This window comes from Armigeres subalbatus, chromosome 2 (assembly GCF_024139115.2).
Source record: "Armigeres subalbatus isolate Guangzhou_Male chromosome 2, GZ_Asu_2, whole genome shotgun sequence".
NCBI lineage: Eukaryota > Metazoa > Arthropoda > Insecta > Diptera > Culicidae > Armigeres > Armigeres subalbatus.
Window position 1 is genome coordinate 30,351,586 of NC_085140.1, and position 22,745 is coordinate 30,374,330.

At 39.6% G+C, this 22,745-nt stretch overlaps 1 protein-coding gene across 1 annotated transcript in view; it reads left to right on the forward strand.

Moving 5' to 3' along the window:
• The window catches only part of LOC134218411 (uncharacterized), a 467,105-nt gene that overhangs the window by 35,463 nt on the left and 408,897 nt on the right, over positions 1-22,745 (forward strand). Inside the window, exon 2 of the mRNA XM_062697367.1 lies at positions 3,796-4,273. Coding sequence (XP_062553351.1) covers positions 4,243-4,273 — 31 coding nt within the window. The 5' untranslated portion in view covers positions 3,796-4,242. The remainder of the gene's footprint in view (positions 1-3,795; positions 4,274-22,745) is intronic.

Sequence of the window (22,745 nt, forward strand, 5' to 3'; positions counted from 1 at the left end):
GCGGTTCGCTACAGTATCGACTATACGATCAGCGTTCAGCGGACGGAATAAGGGGCATGGCCTAGCCCTCGTATGTGGAAGACATCATACTTCGACGACGAAGTGTTTAAGGAAGCGCTCCGCCGCAAGCACAATACTCTCGGTCTGAGCGGCGAGCAGCTGGTAACAGTACTCTCGCGGGCATGCGATGCCACCATGCCTAGGAAAGTCCACCCTAGGAATGGGAGACCACCGGCTTACTGGTGGACTCAAGCAATTGCGAACCTGCGCCGCGCCTGCTCACGGGCAAGGAGGCGGATGCAGCGAGCACGCACAGAAGTGGAACGTGTTGAACGACGGGTGGCGTTCGTGGCTGCTAGAGCCGCTTTGAAGACTGAGATTAGATCAAGCAAAAAAGCCTGCTTTGAGGGCCTGTGTCAAAGTGTCAACGCGAATCCATGGCGTGACGCCTATAGGGCCGTAATGGCCAAGACAGAGATGCTGGAGAGGATCATCACGGGGCTCTTCCCACGTTATGGCCCAAGTCCCTGGCCTCACTTCGTGGAGCTGTCAGCGGCCAGGGTGGACGACGAGGGTAACTGTGGCCGAACTTGCGGGGATTGCACAGTCCCTTAGTGTACGTAAGGCGCCAGGACCTGATGGTATTCCGAACTTGGCCATCAAAGCGACTATTGCTGAGGCTCCCGAGATGTTCAGATCTGTCTTCCCTGAAGCATGGAAAAGGAAGAGCTTGGTCCTATTGCCAAAGGCGGGAAAACCACCGGGGGATCCGATGACATAAAGGCCAATATGCCTGCTTGATACGGTGGAGAAGGTGCTCGAGAAGATCATCCTCAACAGGTTGTTGATACGCACGGAGAGTGCGGACTGCGGATGGTCTATCGAGTAACCAATTTGACTTCCGAAAGGGTAAGTCGACCGTAGACGCTATCTTGTCGGTTACCAAATCCACGGAGATAGCTATCCAGCGTAAGAGGAGGGGAGTTCGCTATTGTGCAGTAGTGACTCTCGACTTGAGGAATGCATTCAATAGTTCCAGTTGGGCAGCTATTGCAGATGCGCTCCTGCGTCTTGGAATTCTCGAGTACCTGTTCAAGATTCTCGGAAGCTACTTCCAGAATCGAGTATTGGTATACGACACGGAAGCGGGTCGGAAGTGCGTTGACATAACCTCAGGGGTTCTGCAAGGCTCCATACTGGGTCCGGTGTCATGTACGACGGTGTCTTGAGGTTGAAGTTCCCGGTGGGCGTGGTAATCGTCGGCTTCGCTAGCAATATTACCCTGGAGGTCTACGGCGATTCGATCGAAGAGGTGGAGTTGACTGCAGCCCACTCGATCGCAATTGTGGAGGAGTGGATGAGTTCCAGGAAGTTAGAACTAGGTCACCACAAGACTGAGGTGGTTGTTGTTAACAACCGAAAGTCGGAGCAACAAGCGGTGATAAGGGCAGGCAATTGCGCGGTCACCTCTGAACGCTCCATCATACTCTTGGGGGTGCTTATCGACGATAAGCTCACCTTATCGTAGCCACGTCAATTACGCCTGCAAGTGTGCCTCCACAGCTACAGTGGCATTGTCCCGGATGATGTCCAAGAGCTCTGCGGTTTATGCCAGCAAGCGCAAGCTTCTGGCTAGTGTCGTTCTGTCCAAACTGAGGTATGGGGGGCCAGCATGGGGCACGCCCCTGGGTATTAATTGCTACAGAACGAAGTTAGAAAGTACGTATAGGCTCATGTGCCTAAGAGTTGCGAGCGCGTACCGTTCCGTATCGCACGATGCACTTTGCGTCATCACCGGTATGATGCCTATTGACATCATTATCGGTGAAGACATAGAGTGTTTCGAAATGCGCGGCACAAGAGGCATCCGTAGGACTGTCAGATTGGCCTCAATGGTCAAATGGCAGCGTGCGTGGGACAGTTCCACTAAGGGTAGATGGACACATAGGTTGATAACGGAGATAGGTACGTGGGTCAAGAGGCGCCATGGGGAAATCACTTTCCACCTGACCCTGGTCCTTACAGGCCATGGTTGCTTCAGACAGTACCTACACTGGTTCGGACACTCGGCCTCGCCTCACCGTGTTCGCAGGTTTAGAGGAAACGGCGGAACACGTGTTGTTTGTGTGCCCGCGTTTTCGCACTACGCGTGACGGCATGCTTGCCACATGTGGTCTGGACACTACCCCGGACAACCTAGTCTGGAGGATGTGTAGAGATGAAGTTGGCTGGAACGCCGTTTTATCGGTTATCGTCCAAATCGTCTCGAAGCTACACAGAAGGTGGACTCGAGGAATGGCTAGTTCAGGCGCAAATAAGAGGTGGTCCAAGGGTTCGGAGTCGGCTTCATGGGTCATACCGGTGCCCTGTGGTCGAACTCGATCCTTTTATCGAACAAGTGGCCGCGCGAAGAACAACATGGTATCGTCGATTTCGCGGCGTCGGTCAACCGGGCGGGTTCCTAGCCCGAGGACGGAAAGGGGTCCCTAACCCCGCACTTCCTGGATAACCCAGGATTTCCCAGGAGCAGATTACCCCTACATTGCTTAGGAAGAAAACACACACACACACACACACACACACACACACACACACACACACACACACACACACACACACACACACACACACACACACACACACACACACACACACACACACACACACACACACACACACAGACATCACTTCAATTCGTCGAGCTGAGTCGATCGGTATATAACACTATGGGTCTCCGGGGCTCCTATAAAAAGATCGTTTTTGGAGCGATCATATAGCCTTTACGTATACTTTGTATACGAGAAAGGCAAAACGGGACAAATTGAGGATTTCTTTGATTACGAAGGGACAGTACAATAATGCCTGAAAAACGGTGCTGTCCCGTTAAATGGGGTACGGATAGTCAGCCTAGCCATGTTGAAATGACCATTCTATAGCTTCTAAATGCTCCCCCAGCCGTTCTTTACAAAATAAGGTAATTACAACTACCAGAGCAAATTAAGAGGAGAAGCCATTTTTCTATTATGGTGCAATTCATATTACTCTACCTGTAAACGTGTCGGTATCATCCTTGTTTTAGAATTAGAATATTCAGGCATTTTATTCTGGTCTTTTGACTCTTCGACTTTCTCAGTATGTTCAATTTCTCATATAATAACTGGAGAAGTTTGTTTATTTCAGCTGTGAATATCAGCTATGAAAAAGCCACATCCGCCCAACCAGCGGATGACAGATTTTAATACAATTCTGCATAAGAACCTTACAGAAACTGTATAATAATTTGGCATATACAATTTCGGAAGATTTTAATACAATTTTTGTATTAAAATAATACAATTTTGTATTATTTTAATACAATATTTGTATAAAAAGCTTACAGAATTGTATATGCCAAGATTTTATACAATGATTGCCAGATTTGTTTTTTGGGTGTATAACTCTCAAGGTGCATTGTTTGGTCCTTTTCCAGGACAAGCGTATCGCTGTACAAGGTCCTGCCAATGAATACGAAAAACCTCGCACATTTTTTAGTTCCATCTCTATAAATCAAGATTGAAAGCTGCGAAAAGTGCGTTTTAAACTGCGAATAAAAGGTCTTTTGATGGTGATGAGAGAATCATTCATTCTCACAGGTTGGCAAGCTTCCTCGAGGTGGTTCGAAAAGTAAGATAAATGTCCTGAAGCTCACAATTTATTGCCGTTTTTTAATGGCAGACAGTTTGGTCCAGTTTTGTAATGAATTTTTCCCTCTCCACTCCAATGCTAATGATGGTTCTCTTCCCTTTTCCTTTCCAGGCCCACCACCACCATTTCGCGTAACAGTCTTCATGCAGTAAAAGTTTGAAACAAGTTTTTAATCTCCGAAAGAAAAATCGTGTTCTCCGCCATAAAATTCAGATGATACAAAGTTAATCATAGTGTTCAACAAAGTTAGTTACCGTGGCGTTCAGTGTTAATCATAGCATAAAATAGTTTATCCCATAGCCGGTAGATTCTCGTTGATATTGAAGTAGTTTGCAATTCGATTAGATCGTCTCCGCTTAGAAGTAGATGAGTTATAAAATTCGTTAAATTCACTGCCTATTCGATTATCGACATGCTTCGAAGATAAGAAAACGTCGACAAAGGAGTCAGATTTCAATCTCTTCGGAAAAAAAATTACCGAGAGAACCAACTTTGTTCTTCAACGGGAGGAGAAAATCAATTTACTTGGATCGTGGAGCACATCAAGTCAGTGTCAGGATGGGCGATACTCAACAACTAGTGAAGCAAGGTACGTACCGACTAATCCGAGTTAATGTATCACTTTCCTACTAAAGGCAGTCACCAGACACTGGGGATAGAGTTTCCTGCGGTTTACAAACCACATCAAATCAATCACATGCCTTTGATCAACAGAGGGACCAAGTTTTATGAGCTCAACCCAACTAATCTGAGTCTGCGGCTGGCGGACTCTGGCTGTCCCCAACTTAACGATGAAGATGGCCCAACAGTTGATGACAATCAATCATCCGATGGATAATTTTCCGTTCTGGTGGAGACTTGGTCAAATGTTGGTTGAATCATGAGTTTGTGAATAGTGGATTTCGTCTCGCAATTTTCTAGATTTTCTAGAAATAAACATTTATTTGTTACTTTTATAAACCTACCTAGTATAATCATCAGCTTGAGAGGAGAAACTTAACTAAAACAAGTTTTCATTTATATCCGTTCGAAATGTTCTCAGTCGATTAATCACGATGGTTTTCAAGAACGGTCATTCCCTTCTTCCCACAAAGGATTTGTAATCCGTGAATCGGATTTCGTCGAAAAATAACTTCCTTTCTTTTCCTACTTTCCACTACACTCAGACTCATCCATCGTCAAAACACATCCTTTCAAATTCGCATCAACATTCATCCAATAACATCTTGATTTCCAATTCAAACGAGTCCCGTTCCCGTCCTGTCTCTGATTGAACAGAAGCGTTACAAACAGATTCGGAAATAACTCTTGCTAGTAGGGAGAATTTTCCACCCCAGCCTGGGTTTTCGAGAATGATGAAAGGGCTGATTGATCCACTTGATAGAAAGGAGGATGTTTTCTATTGTGTCGTGGTATTCGAACCGATAGTCGCATTTGCGTTTAGAAATAGAGAGGAAATTTAATTAGAATTTGTTTTTACTTCTGCATAAAAAGACTTGGAAGGTTATTGTACAATCTTTGCTATGCTGTTGAGCGCTTCAGTTGCTACGGACATTATACAGGGTGTCTGTAAATTATTCGTACATATTAAAAAAGAGTAAAACAAGATAATCATTGATTGAATTAGTAGCTATGTGTTAAGAGGAAAGCAATAACATAATGAAGCTTTGGTTAAAATAGGCTATGCAAAACAACTCACATTTGATCAATACCAAAAAATTTGGATCTGGTGCCAAGAACTGTAACGCTGATTTGTATCCAACATATACAAAAGAGTTCTTGGCCAGGAAAAAAGTGGTACCCAGTTGAAACTTCAATTACGGTTAGCGACACTGCTCATCGAATTATTTTAGCCAATTCTGATCAATTGAATTTGTTTTAGATAGAGAATCGGCTAATAATATTTTGGTATCGAAGTATTGCTTTGACGGGAAAGGAGATGTTATTCAATATACAGACAGACATTCTCTGACGATGATCCTTAGTGCCAGTTAGAGCAGCAAGTCAAGATAAATTTCTTTAAAAAAAATCCACGGTCATCATCCACTCGATATTGTAGACCGGTGCCCATTCAATATAAGAAGGAAAATACCAAGTTGATTGAGGCTGAAAAAGCATACCTTGACAGCAAGATTGCTGATCTAAAATCCACAACAATTCAGTGTACGGACCGCGGAATATTTAGTCATTCGTCAGGAGTTGCTGATGACCATGGTAGATGAAAAAATCTGCAATGGAATGACATTTACAAAGTCTATATGTACAAAGGTTTTACATATGTGATGCTACTCCTTCGTAAACGAACGATGTTGATGCTGTGCAGCAACGTGAAGCTGACAAAAATGCGTTCCAGTTCGGTTTTCTATATTGTACGTCAACATTCGTTTTTTGAATATTTTTTGCATTAAATTGTACCGTCTTGCGACCAAGAAACGGTGGACCAGATCACCTGAGGATAAATTGAAAATGTCTGAACGCAAGAAAAATATCCGGAACAGATTTAAAATCGAAATGGGCTTAATTGTTGATCAACCAAACCTTAAAAGTGTCAGAAAACTGCAACGACGGAAGCACGGCGTGATTTTTTTTCAAAAATTGGAAAAAGCAGGGCAGAGCATCGGATTAGGCACTGATGTTTTTTCAAGTGCAAAATCATTCTTGAAGCACCATCGTCTGGTAAAACAATTTTCTATAGGTACATTTAATTTTTCTGGTTTTAAATGCGTTCCAGGTCGTAAAATAATTTAAGAAAAATCCGAATTGTTTATTCAAGATTATTTTCCAAGTAGGTACATAACACTAAACCCATTGCAAATTAGACAATCCCTTTCAAATGATATCAGCGTTGTAAAATTTTATTTGCCTACTTTTGGGCCATTCGGTGTTAATCATTTTTCAAATCACATTTTAATGAAATATTGTTGCAACATTTGAAAGATAATGGCTACTAAGATCAAAATTCGAAAGCTTCTCGTATAAATTTGACAGTTTGTTCTTGTTTTTATTTCTTAAACAATCTGTAAAATAGGCCTTTTCATGTAACACTACCGAGACTGCACTTGTTTACAACCGCTGAACAGGCCCGCAATCCCGAAGCTGTCACTTTAATAGAAGAACTGTCAATTGACGATAAAATCAGCTGTTTTTAAACGTCTCGTGAAAAGGCCTATTATGGTTTGCATTGACCACTCGTCTTTCTACGGAGCTAGTCGTGGCAAACTGATTTTTGTATTTTGATTAGTCTGATATTTAATATCAGCACGTCAGAATGTAAAATACCTGGCAAAGTATAAATAAATAGTGACAATAAGCTGAATAAGCTGAACTTTCTTAACAACTCCAATTTAAATAGCAGATGGTGGTGGTGTCCGCAGCGCCCGAGCTTATACTAAAGCCATCGGTCATGGTTGATGATAGATTTGCTGCGTTCCTGTTTAGTTCGATTATTAATTCCTCAGAAAGTGTACCCAGAGGAATTGCTGGAGAAATTCCCGGACCAAATCCTGATTCAATTCATTGCCTGATTCATTCCCGGAGAACTTCTTCAAGAAATTTTACGCAGGATTTCGTTGGGAATTTCCCAGATTGTCCAGCAAGTCCTTCGACAATCCCTCCAGGAATTCCTCCGAGAATGTTTTCAGCGAGTCTCCGAGTCTTCCACGAATGCCCACAGCCACAGCAATTCTCCCAGCAATCTCTCCGACAATTCATCCGAAAACAGCTTCAAGATTTTTTTCGCGAGTGCCTCCGGAAATTTCACCAGAAAAACATTCGGGAATTCTTTCAGGAATTAGGCCGATACAAATATTTAAAAACTATTTTGTCTCCCTCCCCCTCGTATTTTTTTGACGTAAACTACGTCTAAGGGGAAGGCTCGGATACAGGGTGTAAAATGAAAATTTCAAAATTGGGGACCGTCACGAAATCATGTAAGATTTGTAACATTAATTGGTCCTTTATCTTTCGATGGATTTCAAAGATTTATATATCAATCAATTCGCAAACTCTCCACCAATTTGCCATTAGTATTGAAACTATTGATTATCAACGCTTAACTATTGAAAATTTAAGTTCTTCCATGCATCATGCAACCCCTATACAGCGAGTTCCAATCCTTGGTAATTGCCTACTTTTAGGGTATAATCAATTATTGAATTGGAGTGTATGAATGGGGGCAGTGACGGGAAATGTCATTTCGATGTCATGGGACTAATTTGCTAATAACTTTTTTCACAAGTGATTTACAATTATGTTTTTCATATATTTAGATCAATGATCTGTTCGACAAAGTTCTAGGACCCTTTAGGTACTACATGTTAATCAAAAAATTCGGACTGTAAATGACTTTTGAAAAAAGTTATTAGGAAATCAGTAATAGCAATGCCATGACATTTTTTTGACATTTCCCATCACTGAATGGGGTGGCCCAGCCGCTAGACAGTGGAGTCCCTACTCCCTCATAGTGTGGGAGGTGCCCAGGTGAAGCTCGGTAGTAGTGTTGTGGGATGGTTTCTTCTTTTCTATATAGAGCGGAATAATTGGTTCAGTTTATTATATTTGGTTTTACGTAGTTTACGTCGAGCGGTCGTATCTTGTATACAACCCCAACATTTTTTTGCCAAAAAATAATATTTTGAGGGGGCAACAAAATAAAATTCGGATAATTTTGAGAATTTTCAATTCTTCAACAAGTCCGAGGAGTTTTTTGATTTTTTTTTATTTAAATATTTATTTCTTATTATTCGAAATTTCTTCCAAAAATTCTTCCTGCAATTTCTCCAAAACATCCTCCGAAAACACTTTCAACAACCATTAAAAAAATTTAAGCTCATTTCAGTGGAATGTATTCAACCGTCTAAAACGAGTTTAGTACTCTCCATTTAATTCCACTACGTTTTGTTATCTTTGCAGATACGTATTTCAACCGCAACTAAGGCTTGTTCGCGACAAAATCTGGACACAACATTGAGAATTTAAAAAAAACGATGTAGTCAGTTTATTCGGCACAATTTTTACTTCAAATTACTTCATTCTCTGTCTATGCTTTGATATATGCACTAAAATTGGTAACATTTTAATTTCCCAAGAAACAGTTCGTGTCGACAGATTTGTTCTCCTCTGTAGTCTTTGTTTCACCTTCCCATCCTACCGGTGGTTCCCTAAATCCGTTCTTGTTCAACTCCTTGGCATCCTCATTGGTGTCAAAGAAGCATCAAACTATTTCAAGACTCTTTGAACAGCGCTTACATGAAAACAATAGCTTTTTAGCAAGATTTCGAATCGAAAGAACTAGACCTTAATGGCGGCTGCACACAATTGATTTTCGAACCTGCTCTTTCTTCGACACCACGATCCATTAGGTACTTGTAATACTAATAAATAAAATATTTTCTGATAGTACAGACATACGTTCTTTACTCTACGAGATATTTCACTCGTTGATGAGGTATTTCAAAAGTTATACATGTTTTGGAGTGTCCAGATTTTGTCGCGAACAAGCCTTAGGTAGTAGTCTTCAGTGCCTCGTACTTGACTCGACTTCTAAGAATTTTTCCGCGGTCTCCGGTAATTCCACTTGTTATTCCTCCTGGAAACGCTATAGGAATTCCATATGGAATTCCACAAGAAAGTCTTTCGGGGGTTCCCTCAGGAACTCTTTCGGAAGTTCCTCCAGGAATTTCTCCGAGAGCTCACTCATCAATTCTTTCATAAATTCTTCTGGGAATTCCCCCAGAAATTCCTCCAAAAATCCTTTCCCCTTGTATCAGGTATTTCTCTAGCAATTCCTCCGTAAATTCCTGCAGTAATCCTCCAGGGCTTCCTCCTGAAAATCCTCCAGGAGTGTCTCCGTAAATTCATTCTTTGGAAATTCCTCCAGGGATTCGTCCGAAAGTTCATCTACAAATTCTTCCGAAAAATTCTCCAGAAATTCCTCCGAAATTTCTTCCAGAAACCTTTCGAGAAATCCATCCGCATCCATTGGGGGATTCTCCGAAGAATTTCTCCACGATTTTCTCCGGAAATTCCTCTACGATTTCCTCCAGGAGCTCCTCCGCAAATTCCTCTACCGGAACTCCTTCGAAAATTCCTTCCGGAATTCCTTTGCAAATTCCTCCATTCGAAACTTCCTCCAGGAATTCCTTCGAAAGTTCCTCTCGGAATCCCTTCACAAAATTCCTGGAATTCCTTCGCAAAATCCTCCAGGAATTTTTTCGCAAAATCCTCCAGGAATTCCTTCGCAAAATCCTCCAGGAATTCCTTCGGAAATTTCTCAAGGAATTCCCTCGAAAACTCCTGCAGGAATTCATTCGCCAAATCCACCAGGAATTCCTTCGCAAAATCCTTCAGGAATTCCTCTGGAAACTCCTCCAGGAATTCTTTTGAAAATTCCTCCAGAACTTCCTTCGGAAATTGCTTTAGGAATTTCTTCAGAAATTCCTCCAGGAATTCCTCTGAGCATTCCTCTGGGCATTCCTCCAGGTATTCCTCCCGGAATTCCTCTGGAAATTCCTCCATGATTTCTTCCAGAAATTTCTCCAAAAATTACTCAGGAAATTTCTTCTAGAACTTTTCCGAAAATTCCTTCAGGATATCCTCCAGGATTTATTCCGGATATTTCTCTAGGATGGCCTCCGGAAATTCGTCCGGGAATTTTTCCGAAAAGTCCTCCATGAATTCCTTCTCCGATAAAGAAGTCCCGGAGGAATTCCTGGAGCAATTCCTTGAGGAATTCCAGAAGGAAGTTCCTCCAGGAATTCTCTCGAAAATTCCTACAGGAATTATTTTGGAAATACCTTCAGGAATTATTTCGGAAATTCCTCCAGGAATTCTTTCGGAAATTCCTCCAGGAATTCTTTCGTAAATTCCCACAGGAATTTTCTCGGAAATTCCTCCAAAAATTTCTTCGGAAATTCTACCAGAAATTCCTTCGGAAATTCCACCAAAAATTCCTTTGAAATTCCACCAGGAAATATCTTCAGGAATTCCTGCGGAAATTCCTCCAGGAATTCCTTCGGAAATTTCTCCAGGCAGAGATGTCCGGAAGGGATTCCTGGAGGTATGTCCGGAGGAATTCTTAAAGGAATGCCCAGCAAAATTCCTGGAGGAATTTCCGGAAGTAGTCTTGACAAAAATGTCTGACGATTTTCTAGAGGAATTTTTGGAAGAAACCATGGGAGAATTTCCGGAGGAACTCCTGGAAAAAATTCTACTTGCGAACTACTTCCGGAAATTCCTCCAGGAATTTTCCCGGGCATTCCTCTTCCTGAAATTTCTCTAGGATTATTGCCTCCGGAAATTCTTCCGGAGGAGTTCCAGGTGGAACTCCCGAAGGAACTCCCGGTGGTATTCTCGAAGAAATTTCCGCAGGAATTCCCGAAAGAATTTCCGCAGAAATTCCTCAAGAGGTTCCCGAAGGAATTTCAGAATCCTGGAAGAATTCCCGAAGGAACTCCCGGTGGGATTCTCGAAGAAATTTCCGCAGGAATTCCCGAAAGAATTTCCGCAGAAATTCCTCAAGAGGTTCCCGAAGGAATTTCAGAAGGCATTCCTGGAGGAATTTCTGGAGGAACTCACGGAGGAAATCCCGGAGGAATTCTTGGAGGAATTTCCGGAGAAATTCTTGGTAGATTCTCGAAGGAGTTCTCGGAAGATTTCGTAGAGGAATTCCTAGAGGAGTTTTTGGAGGAACTCTTGGAGGAATTCTTGGAGGAATTCCCAGAGAAATTATTGGAAGGATTCCCTGAGGAATTCTTGGAGGATTTCCCGGATAAATTATTGGAGGAATTCTCGGAAGAGTTCTTGGAGAAATTCCTGGAGAAATTCCTTGAAGAATTTCCTGAGGAATTCCTAGGAAAATTCCCTGAGGAATTCCTAAAGGAGTTTTTGGAGGAATTCCCAGAGAAATTATTGGAAGGATTCCTAGGAAAATTCCCTGAGGAATTCCTGAGGAAAACTTGGTGGAAACCCTGGAGAAATTCGGAGGAATTCTTTGAGAAATTCTCGAAAGATTTTCTTAAGAATTATCGAAGGAATTTCTGGTGGAATTCCACGAGGAACTCTCAGAGAAACTACTGAAGGATTTCCCTGGAAGAATTCATGAAGAAATTTCAATAATTAAAAAAATATCTTTAATAAAGAAAGAAAAAAATAAAATTCATTGGGAAATTTCCAAAAGAAATCCTAATCAAATTTTGCCGAGCAAATCCTGAAGAAATTTCCGAAGTATAGTTTGGAGGAATTTGTTTAACATATACTGTAGTTTCTGGAGGGACTCGTATAGGGAATTTTTGGTGGGTTTAACGGGAGAGTTACCTGGATTTCTGGAATATCTGGTGGAATTTGTGAAGGAGAATTACTTGCGAAAATTGTGGAGAAATTCTTAAAGGAATGAATTGTTGTAGGAACTTCTAAAATCATTTTATTTCTGGAAGAATTCCTGGTGGTCCTGTAGGTATTCCTGGAGGAATTCTTGAAGGAATTCCACGAGAAGAAACTCCTGAAAGAATTTGAGTTGGAAGAATCATTTTCCGGATGAATTTCTTTGAAACATTCTGACTTAATGTTGATAAAGCAATAATTTTCTACAAATCAAATTCAAAATAGCTTAGCTTAGCTTATACTGACTGTACATATCAATGGTTGCTACTCCATGATTGCCCAGAGCTGGTGCGAATTGCACTTCGATCCAAGTGAATAGTGGTTGGGAGTTACCATCTATTCTCGAATTGCACGTTCCAGCAGCTCTCAAATATTGAACAATAACGGCGCCGGCCAAGTCCTTACAGTCAGTTGGGAAAGGAAGGGAATATTAATGTGTGGTAATTGTTGCTACTAGAGACCGAGAACACCTCTGCATCTCCACAAATACCACGGAAAGGAAGTTGTGTTAGTTGGGTGGGGTAATCAGAAACATACATCGGGATTCACCATGGAAAGTGATGTGATCTATGCAACTTCTATATTACTAATTACGACGGATATTTTCGTATACAACAGTATTAGCATCTTCTAATCATATTTTTATAAAATACGTGTTCTATTGTTCATCCATCGTAAGGATAAACAATCAATCAGTCAAAGTGAGCGATTGTTCTTTTGAATGTGGATTTCAACGCAAACGCCATCATTATTGCATCAACGCGAGGATATGCAACGCTCACTGCGAAAGGGCGACAATGTAACAATAAGTTTATTCGAAACTATGCAATCATCATCAATAAACCTAGGGCACCCTGAGTAGACGAAAATAGCTCAATAATATCAAATCTTGATAAGATAGCAAAATGAGATCTGGACATGATTGATATAAGAGATAAAAGATCAGACGAAAATATCTAAATTTTGCCCTAAAACATCATGAGGAGATCAACTTATGCTATTTGTAAGAAGTAATCAATATCATGTGCTATTGGCTTGTTCTTATTCAAAACATATTTCGATATTGAAATGATATTTCGGTGCAAATGTTTGATATTGTTGGCTGTTCTTTTATCTCTTATATCAATCAAGACCATATCATGTTTTGTTATTCTGTTCATGCCTTCTGCCCGGGACCCGAGCAGTAGAAAATATCTCAACAATACCTAATTATGTTTTGATTCCTTATTTTATTATGAAGCAGCCCTGCACAAAAGGCAAAACACCAGAGGAGTGATACCAAAAACTAACATGCAAAATACCTCTGGCATAACATACTCTGTAATTACAATACCAAACGCATAATACATTATTATTCGTTTTGTATTAAAATACCTAAGCATGTTATGACTGAAGCATTTTGCATATCAATCCTAGCGCCACCCTCCGGAATTCCACCTCTTAAGCAAGGCGAGTTCATAGTAACTTCTGTTATCAAGGTCGTCGCTCCTACAAGGACAGGCAACTCCATTCAGAATCAAATTATTAAATCTGTTACAACTATTTTTGTGTGCATTCGAAATTATATACAACATGGAGAAAGGACGTGCCTAGTGTGGAAGGATAATAAAGAGTTTATTTCGCGGAATTTTTACTAACAGCGCTGACGCAAGCCATGTGCAACAAATCGAAAATGAAAATATCCTAAATGCTAGGTAAAACAGAATGCCGAGTGTAAGAGAGTGAACCGGGCGTGTGAGTAGAAGCCGTAATCTATGATTAAGATGAATTTAATAGTGCACGATTATTGAAAAACAGTTCAACATTAAATCATGTTTTAAAAGTGAGCTTTTCTCCTGCTTAGGTCAATTAGAACGAATATGAATTACTCACGTAGATCGCCGCATATGCACAACAATAGTCTACATAAGTCTACAGTACATACTTTAAAATGCTCGAAAGCGAAGTTTGCAATTATCATAAATCATAGCAAATTAAATCCAAACAAATAAGTATTACAGTTTGAAGCTGTTCAGCACCCTAACCAGAGATTTGCCATATGTTCGAAAGAAATTGGCCAAGACCCCTATTTCCAACCGCAATAGCTCTATTACAATCAAGTCTGTCAGTTTAGACGTAGATTGTATTGAAAACAAATTAGGATATAGGGGAACTGTTTGGCATTCCATCTCACAGCTCCCATATTCATCCCATCAAAAACAAAGCAATGAAAAGTAATTTGATTTGTTTCTTGTTTTTGTGTTTTTTTTTCTGCAGTGAGCACGCATGTTAGCGAAAATAAGCGACGAGATTGGTGTTTTATTTCTTTGTTTTGCGATGAGACGAACATATGCTCAGTGAGATAGAAAATCGAACAGTTTCCTTAATTGTCAATTGAAGCTGAACTGTTATTAGATGTTTAATTATGACAAATAACAGTTTTTTCTCTCTAACCTTGTTAAAAACCTGAAATTACTTAAAAATTTTGAAGATTTTACATGCTTTCTGACAGCAGCAAGATAATTGTCACCGTCTCGTCCAAACTTCTGGTCTTCAAATCCTTCGTCCGTCAGCTCAGCAAATTTAACATCATCCTGTCGCGGAGAAATATTTGTGGTGAGCCCACAAATAATCTGTTCGTCACCCGCTTATATCCGTCCATTGGCAATATTTCATCACTTTTCACCGTTTTTTGCAAAAATAGCTAGAAATTGACGGCAGCTTGAAAAACGAGCAATGGGTAATGTCCCTATAAAAAATGTTTCTCTACAAATCAAATTCAAAATATGCCACTAACCGAAATACACATATTGTGAGTCCTGGTAGTAATATTTTCCCTAAATGAGTATTGTTTAATAATATATTCAATTTATTAGATAAATAAACTCCTCTATTAACTTAAGTTGATGTTGAACTAAAGATGTGAAAAACGTAGGGGCAGGTCTTGCAGCTGGTAATTAAGATGAAAAGGTAATTTGAGCACTTTTTGTTATAGGCATTCCCTAAGAAGAATTCTGGACGAATTCTAAGAACTCCCGTAGCACCGGAATTTTGCTGGAATGCATAAAAATTAATGTAAGTAAATGTCATTTTGTAATGCACCAGAAAGGCATCATCGCCGCTAGGTGAATCAATAAGTGTTATTTGTTTGGTTTTTCAATTTGACGCTTCTATTCGAACAACAGTGTGCGTGTATTCAGTCCACCCGGCCGGGATAACCCGATGCAATGTGAACTAATTGAAATCCCTGCATAAAAATGAAAGCTGTCTGACCCCGCTTCCGGCCCGGCCCGGGTGCAATGAGAATAGGCCTTTATTCTTCCATCCATCTATTGCAATTTTCGGGACACATTTTGAAGCAAAACTAAAATGATGTATCACTCTGCATATTATCCACCAGGTGGCATGAGTAATCCCGTAACAACACTTCCTCGACGTTTCCTACCTACTGCATTGAATGAAAATAAGTGCTTTTCCTGAATAAAGCATAAGATAATGCACTGTGTGATATATGTAATCAAAAATATGCAATTCAGATTCTGTCAATATGTGTAGAGTAATGAACAAAAATTCAACCCTTGAAGAACAACGACGATCGATCGGAACGCTTTCGGGTTCCTTCAGGGGATGGTAATCGTAAATTCAAATCTCGCAAAGGGGTTTTTCTTCAGCAATTTTATTTTTTCAGTTCTCCATCCCATAAGTCTAGTTTGTGTTCGGCATTGTCATGACGGTACCAAACACAGACAAATATTTGTTCAATCTGGATGGTCAAAATATTTTTTTTTTTGTAAATAATGAAATGTGTCTAAAAATTGTAATCAATATCGAAAAAGTGAAAGCCCAGAATTCACTTTTATATCTCAGTTTCTAAAAGCCAGTCAGTTTACTGGCTGGTGTCAAAGATATTTGTCTCGATCGTTCTTTTCGCTTGCTGCCTAAAATTTGAGGGTTTCATTTAGCCCGACACCATTCATCAATTGTACATAAATTTTGGTCTGAGTCCTTAGCATCGTAATACTTTTCATCCTCACATCCTTATGAAGAGAACAACGTACTCGTTCTTGGTGGTGGAGACGCATGGTATGATACGTTCTTGAAATATGTGTGATTTGACTATACATATATTAAAATATTATGGACGAATAAACCCCACCGTGTAACGTTGACTGTGCTATTGTCAGACTCATCGAATTCAAAACGGTTATGCTTGCTCGGTTTTACATAAACGGGCCCAGTAGAGGGATATGAAGTGAACGAAATGTCATCAAAATTGCAGATTAACCGGTGGAATCAAGCACCATTTTTTTTTCTTCTGGTGTCCCCAGTGCTTCAGTGCTTTGGTTTTATAACAGTCGATCCGGATATCATAAAAAAGGATTCGATTACAGCTCCTTCTCGGTACAAGTCATTACTGATGGTTATGACGGTTGCATCCCTTTTGGGCCATCTCATAAGACGACCGAATCTCTGTACCCGAAGCGCCATCACCAGTCAGTAGTGTCGTCCGCTGACTATGGCAATGAAAAACAACAGATAATATTCTGCTCCCTGCGACCGGGCCCACCATAGCACTTTCCGTGCTTGATCTGAACGAGTCGAGGGCACCCTGGTTTAGAGCCATAAGCGAGAGAACGGTGCAAATGGGGTTTTGTATGGCATTAATGAAAATTCTGCTGACCAAACCCGATATCACAGTGCAGAAGCTGCCCGAGTGAGACTGTTTTTGAAGCTATTGCTGCTTGAAATAGTTCCATTGGCGTATTTTATCAAGGTCTGGAAGTGGGGGCAAGATTCAGTCATTTCACGAAGAATTCAAGTCTTTTTCAACTATGCAATATTGAATTCGCGATTGAACGTGTTTCGTATCGGACGTGGTTCCGGGTGATTTATTCTGTTTTGAGCGGTCAAAAAGTAAATCAATTTGTTCGTGATTGTACATGTTTTGAGTTCTGCTTTGTGCTGATGAGTAAATTGATTAGAAGGAGAAAAACTTCAGTGCGCGTTTGCTCGATGATTGAGTATCGGAAATTTACGTTTAACGATCGAAATGTCATTTTCTGCGATGGTTGCGACCTAGGATAGGATGTGCCAAGTAGTCAGTAAAAATCGTACCGATTTGCTGTCACAATCGTACCGGTTGCTGATTGGTTGAAAATGACAATCGATTACTTCGATTGGTGGTGGCGCGTTTTTCGTAGGGCAGCATGTTGTTAGTTTGGCCGTGTTGCAGGTTTGTAAAGTTGATATTAAGCAAAATTTCGTAAATGTTTGAGTTCCAGTTTTTTGATGAAAAATAAATTTATATTGAAATGCAAACGCAATATAAATTATTCTCAAGGGCTGTAAAGGTTTAAAACTGTTGATTTTTAACATTATCATTCACCTTTCCGTCATTTTGGATCTCAAATTCATTTTTTCAGTAGCGAAAACTTCTCTCTGTTAGTCTTTCGCTTCTCATACATAAATAATGGATGAAACGAGAAGAAAAACATCAAGTTCTGATACATGATATTTGGAATATTTTGTACCAAATTACTTTGGCTGCACTGGCGACCACCTCGTCAGAGCAACCGACTAAAAAACAACAAGGCAGTCTCAATTGAGTTGTCACATCCTATCCTAGGTTGCGACGATGCACTTTAGATCATTGTTTTTGCCACATCATTTTGGGTGAGGAAATCTTCCTAAGTGGTCATCCCGTTCGTGAGTTATATTGACTCAAAGGACATGCAAACTAATTTTTAAATATACAGATTTTGCGCTCGCTAATGGCGGCGAAGTGTGTTCCGAAGAGTGCCGTTTTGATATTCAAGAGGTAGAAAATATTTACATATTTTAATCAATGTAGGCATAGTTTCAATGAAAATAAAACAAAGTGAAAATCAAGAAGTTGACACCAACACTTTACAATGGTGAAATCCTGCAGTGTCAACGGTTGAAGTTGACAGCAAAATAAAATTTGAATGAAGTATTAGAAATATTCCATAAAAACCCAGATTAATCCACCTAGCGGTGATGACGCCTTTCTCGTGCGGTAAAAAAAATAGTATTTTGGGCATTACTTCTGAGCCCATCGTCCGTTTGGGCCAATTTTCAATAGGAAATAATGAGACAAGATTCTGCGTCTAATGCAACCTGTTGCGAGGAAATCGGTTCAGGGTAAGTGCATTAAAAGTGAGCTAGATTTTTTTACGCGCTTTTTTCTGAGAAAAAGTATTTTGGCCATAACTACCAAGCCCATTGTCCGATCCGTCCAATTTTCAATAGGAAACAATGGGGCAGTATACTGCGTCGAATGCAGCCTGTTGTGAGGGAATCCGTTTAGGGTAAGTGCATTAAAAATGAGCTAGACTTTTTCACGCGCTTTTTTATGAGAAAAAGTATTTTGGCCATAACTACCAAGCCCATTGTCCGATCCGTCCAATTTTCAATAGGAAACAATGGAGCAAGATACTGCGTCGAACGCAGCCTGCTGTGAGGGAATCCGTTTAGGGCTAGGATAGGATGTGACAACTCAATTGAGACTGCCTTGTTGTTTTTTAGTCGGTTGCTCTGACGAGGTGGTCGCCAGTGCAGCCAAAGTAATTTGGTACAAAATATTCCAAATATCATGTATCAGAACTTGATGTTTTTCTTCTCGTTTCATCCATTATTCATGTATGAGAAGCGAAAGACTAACAGAGAGAAGTTTTCGCTACTGAAAAAATGAATTTGAGATCGAAAATGACGGAAAGGTGAATGATAATGTTAAAAATCAACAGTTTTAAACCTTTACAGCCCTTGAGAATAATTTATATTGCGTTTGCATTTCAATATAAATTTATTTTTCATCAAAAAACTGGAACTCAAACATTTACGAAATTTTGCTTAATATCAACTTTACAAACCTGCAACACGGCCAAACTAACAACATGCTGCCCTACGAAAAACGCGCCACCACCAATCGAAGTAATCGATTGTCATTTTCAACCAATCAGCAACCGGTACGATTGTGACAGCAAATCGGTACGATTTTTACTGACTACTTGGCACATCCTATCCTAGGTTTAGGGTAAGTGCATTAAAAGTGAGCTAGACTTTTTTACGCGCTTTTTTATGAGGAAAAGTATTTTGGCCATAACTTCTAAGCCCATAGTCCGAATCGGCCAATTTTCAATAGGAAACAATGGGGCAGTATACTGCGTCGAATGCAACCTGTTGCGAGTAAATTGGTTGAGGGTAAGTGCAAAAAAAGTGAGCTAAACTTTTTGCTCTTTTGGTTGCGCACATACACACACGCGCACACACACACAGACATCACCTCAATTCGTCGAGCTGAGTCGATTGGTATATAACACTATGGGTCTCCGAGCCTTCTATAAAAAGTTTGTTTTTGGAGTGAACATATAGCCTTTACGTATACTTAGTATACGAGAAAGGCAAAAAATAGGAAATTGGCAATGAAGAAATCAGGGTATGAGCAATAAATAAATATAAAATTTCAACAAATATTTAATGCAAAATTTCCATAAGCAATTAAACTTTTTTTCACAAAATTAAATAACATAAATAACAAACATGAAATAACATTAAATAACAAAATAAGCAATTTCATGAGCAAAAATTGCAATTATAAAAGAAGAATTTTCCATAAACAAATCAAAATGTCCCACTAAAGAATGTAAAATATCCATAAATAAATCAATAATAGCAATAAACAATTACAAAATTTAACAAATTTTTTCCCCATGGAAAATTATTAAATTAAATTTTCCACAAAATAGCCAATAAAAGCAATAATCAAATAATAAAATTTCCATAAAAATATACGAGAAGCAACAAATCTGATGAAATTTCCGATGAACTTTAAACGCTTTTAAAGATAGAGTCATCTATGGAGAAATGCTCAGTTTTATTTCTTTTTTGCACTTTTTTTTATAAAAGAAGAAGAAGAAGAAGGTTACTACATGGCTGCGATAATGTGGGGTTCTATGCTTTTCCTAAAGTTAGAATCTTACATTGCGTTAGAAGAAAATCATTATGGCTAAAGGCATTGAATAACCCAAAAAAAGATTTGGACTATGCCAAAATCTGCAGTAAACATTTTGTGACGGGTAAATTCGATTCAATTGCGGCACATCAATTAAATAGATTTATAAAATCATTGTTTTGTTCGTTAAAGGAAAACCAGCCTATTTACCAGTCGGTCGTCAACCTCAGACCCGACTGCATTGCGTAGGCAAGAGCACGCAACTCAAGTTCAGTTCAATCAAAGTTGATTGCCTATTTTGACGACCGACTGGCAAATAGCACTCATAACCTCTACATGATCAGTTCATTTGCTGATGAAGAATGTGTGTAGCTGCAAGATAATTTAATTACTCACGCTCACTCTAAATGTGAATGTGTTCTGCACACAAGTGGAAGCGTTGATTTGGAATATGGGAATCTCGGGCTCATTCAGTAGCCGCTAAGTTGCGAAGGCCGACGGAGTTGGCTAAGTTGGTTAAAAACACACTAGTCTAGCGTACTGAGGGTCGTGGGTTTGATGATTACCTCAAATACATTCTTCATATCAAAATCTTTCACATAATGTACATATTCAATTCATATCTGAGTTTTCAGAACATTGTAAATGAATGTCCAATACCCGGAAAATAGGCAATTAACTTTGATTGAACATTATACAGCTGAAAAATTACATTACATTTTTGGACGAATAATAATGTCCAAGAATCTTTTAAGAGCCATAACATTATCAAAGAACATGCTATGTGGTATCGTGTTATGGCGTTGTTCCAAAACTGTTCGTTTTCTCCAGTTTACTCGGGCTTAATAACAATTTTACATGTTTGAAATTTAAGTGTTCATGGTGAATAAAAGCACTAATGGGAGCTTGTATTTCCATTTCTTCATTGATTTTACAATGAGTAGCTACTTCCTGAGTAGTGTTCAATGCGTAATAGGATTTTAAAAGTGTCCTAGATGGGTAATCAATGCTTGTTTTAACACATTCTCCAAAAAGTTATTCTACCATATCGAGCCTTAAATCATAACGAACTGGAGCTTTGTTCAAGCATCATGCTATCAATCAAATAACAATCATTCTGAGAAAGTTCCCAATCGATTTGGTCTTGCTTTGTAGCCGCGCGTCTTACCACACGGCTAAGGAGGGCCCCTATCGCTCTCGATATCACTAATTAATATCCAGCATTCTGCTGATGGTTCATTGATGCTCATACTGGGAAAAATCTGTAACGAACACTACTGATTTTTGATAGAAAGGAATCAATGGTTTTGAGGCTACCTTACTAAACCTTTGACTGCATAGATTTCGTTTATCTTACAGCCAGTAACATCTTTGACAAATCCGCTTTCGAATGATTTATACGAGTCTAAAGATTTCAAGTTACGTAGAGGATTTGCCGTACGGAAGGGAAGCTCAGATAGCACAAAATCCGATCGTAATCAACGGTCAGATACTGATCAGTTCCACCCATAGGGCCATAGGTTCAATTTTCTCTCGGTATCTGTCAACATCTTCGGAGTTTAACTGATTTACTTTTGAACACTACTACAAAGCGTATGCATTATTCTCGAATCGTTTGTTGTGATCTACATTAATAGGAAATACATTTTCATACATTTCGCAACACTTGATATAGTTCGATTAAGTATAAATTAGGGTCGGTGATCTGCTAAGCCCTTGGACAAAAATGGAAACGTCGACTCTCGTATTGTGTCGAATCAAGTAGGCCATGATATTAACACAGGTATGTTCAAAATATGCTGTATGCGGATTAGCATAGATAGTGGAATATATAGATGAGCGAAGATAAATCCTCTGTCTCCAAACGAACTGTCAAACGTGTCTCCAAACGAGCATGACGTCACGATTTCAATGGAAATGTTAAGGGCTGTGACGTCATATGCGCGTGTGCACGGTAAAAAAAGCGACTCAGCCATGCTTTCGCTCATCTATAGATCTACTATCTATACGGATTAATATCTTCGTGAGGTCACTGGGACGATCAAAACAACTCGTGTTTGTAAATAATTCCATCGCTGAAAGTGGGTGATTTATTTAATTCTTCTTTTTCATTGCCTAAGTTTTCGAACGGTACCTTTCACTGTGAAAATTGATATTGATAAGTATAAAATCAAGTGAGTAAAATCCAATTCAGAGCGTTTCAGTTGTACATATTTCCATCATTGCTTCCAGTAAAGCTTCCAAGTCATGCGCATGAAGTTATATAGGAAGAAGTAATCTACAACTTCTCTGAAAATCGCACCAGATCTTTCTTATATTATTCTAACGAAAATGGAAATGATTCCAGCTGCTCTTGTTTGCTCTATTAATAGATGTGATACTCTTGCAAAATGGTTAATCGATAACATGGATAGATATATACAAACAGTGGCTTTCCGTTGATCCGTCCCAACGAAAAGCTCATGGGTTGAAGTTTCTGTCTGGTTTATATAACCCAGATGATTTCTCCGAGGAACTTGAGGATGAACTAAATCAGTTTTGCAAATTCTTTTGTTAAAGAATTGATCAGAAATGATTAAAGTGCTTTCGATCATACGAGAAATTCGAGAAGCAAAACTCTCGCTGGTTGTCTTTGCCGGTAAATCTTGCTCGCAATCCGAATACAAATATTGAAGGAATTGCCGAGGTTTCATTCAACATCGCCAAGGGAAAACCTAAATAACCGTTTCAG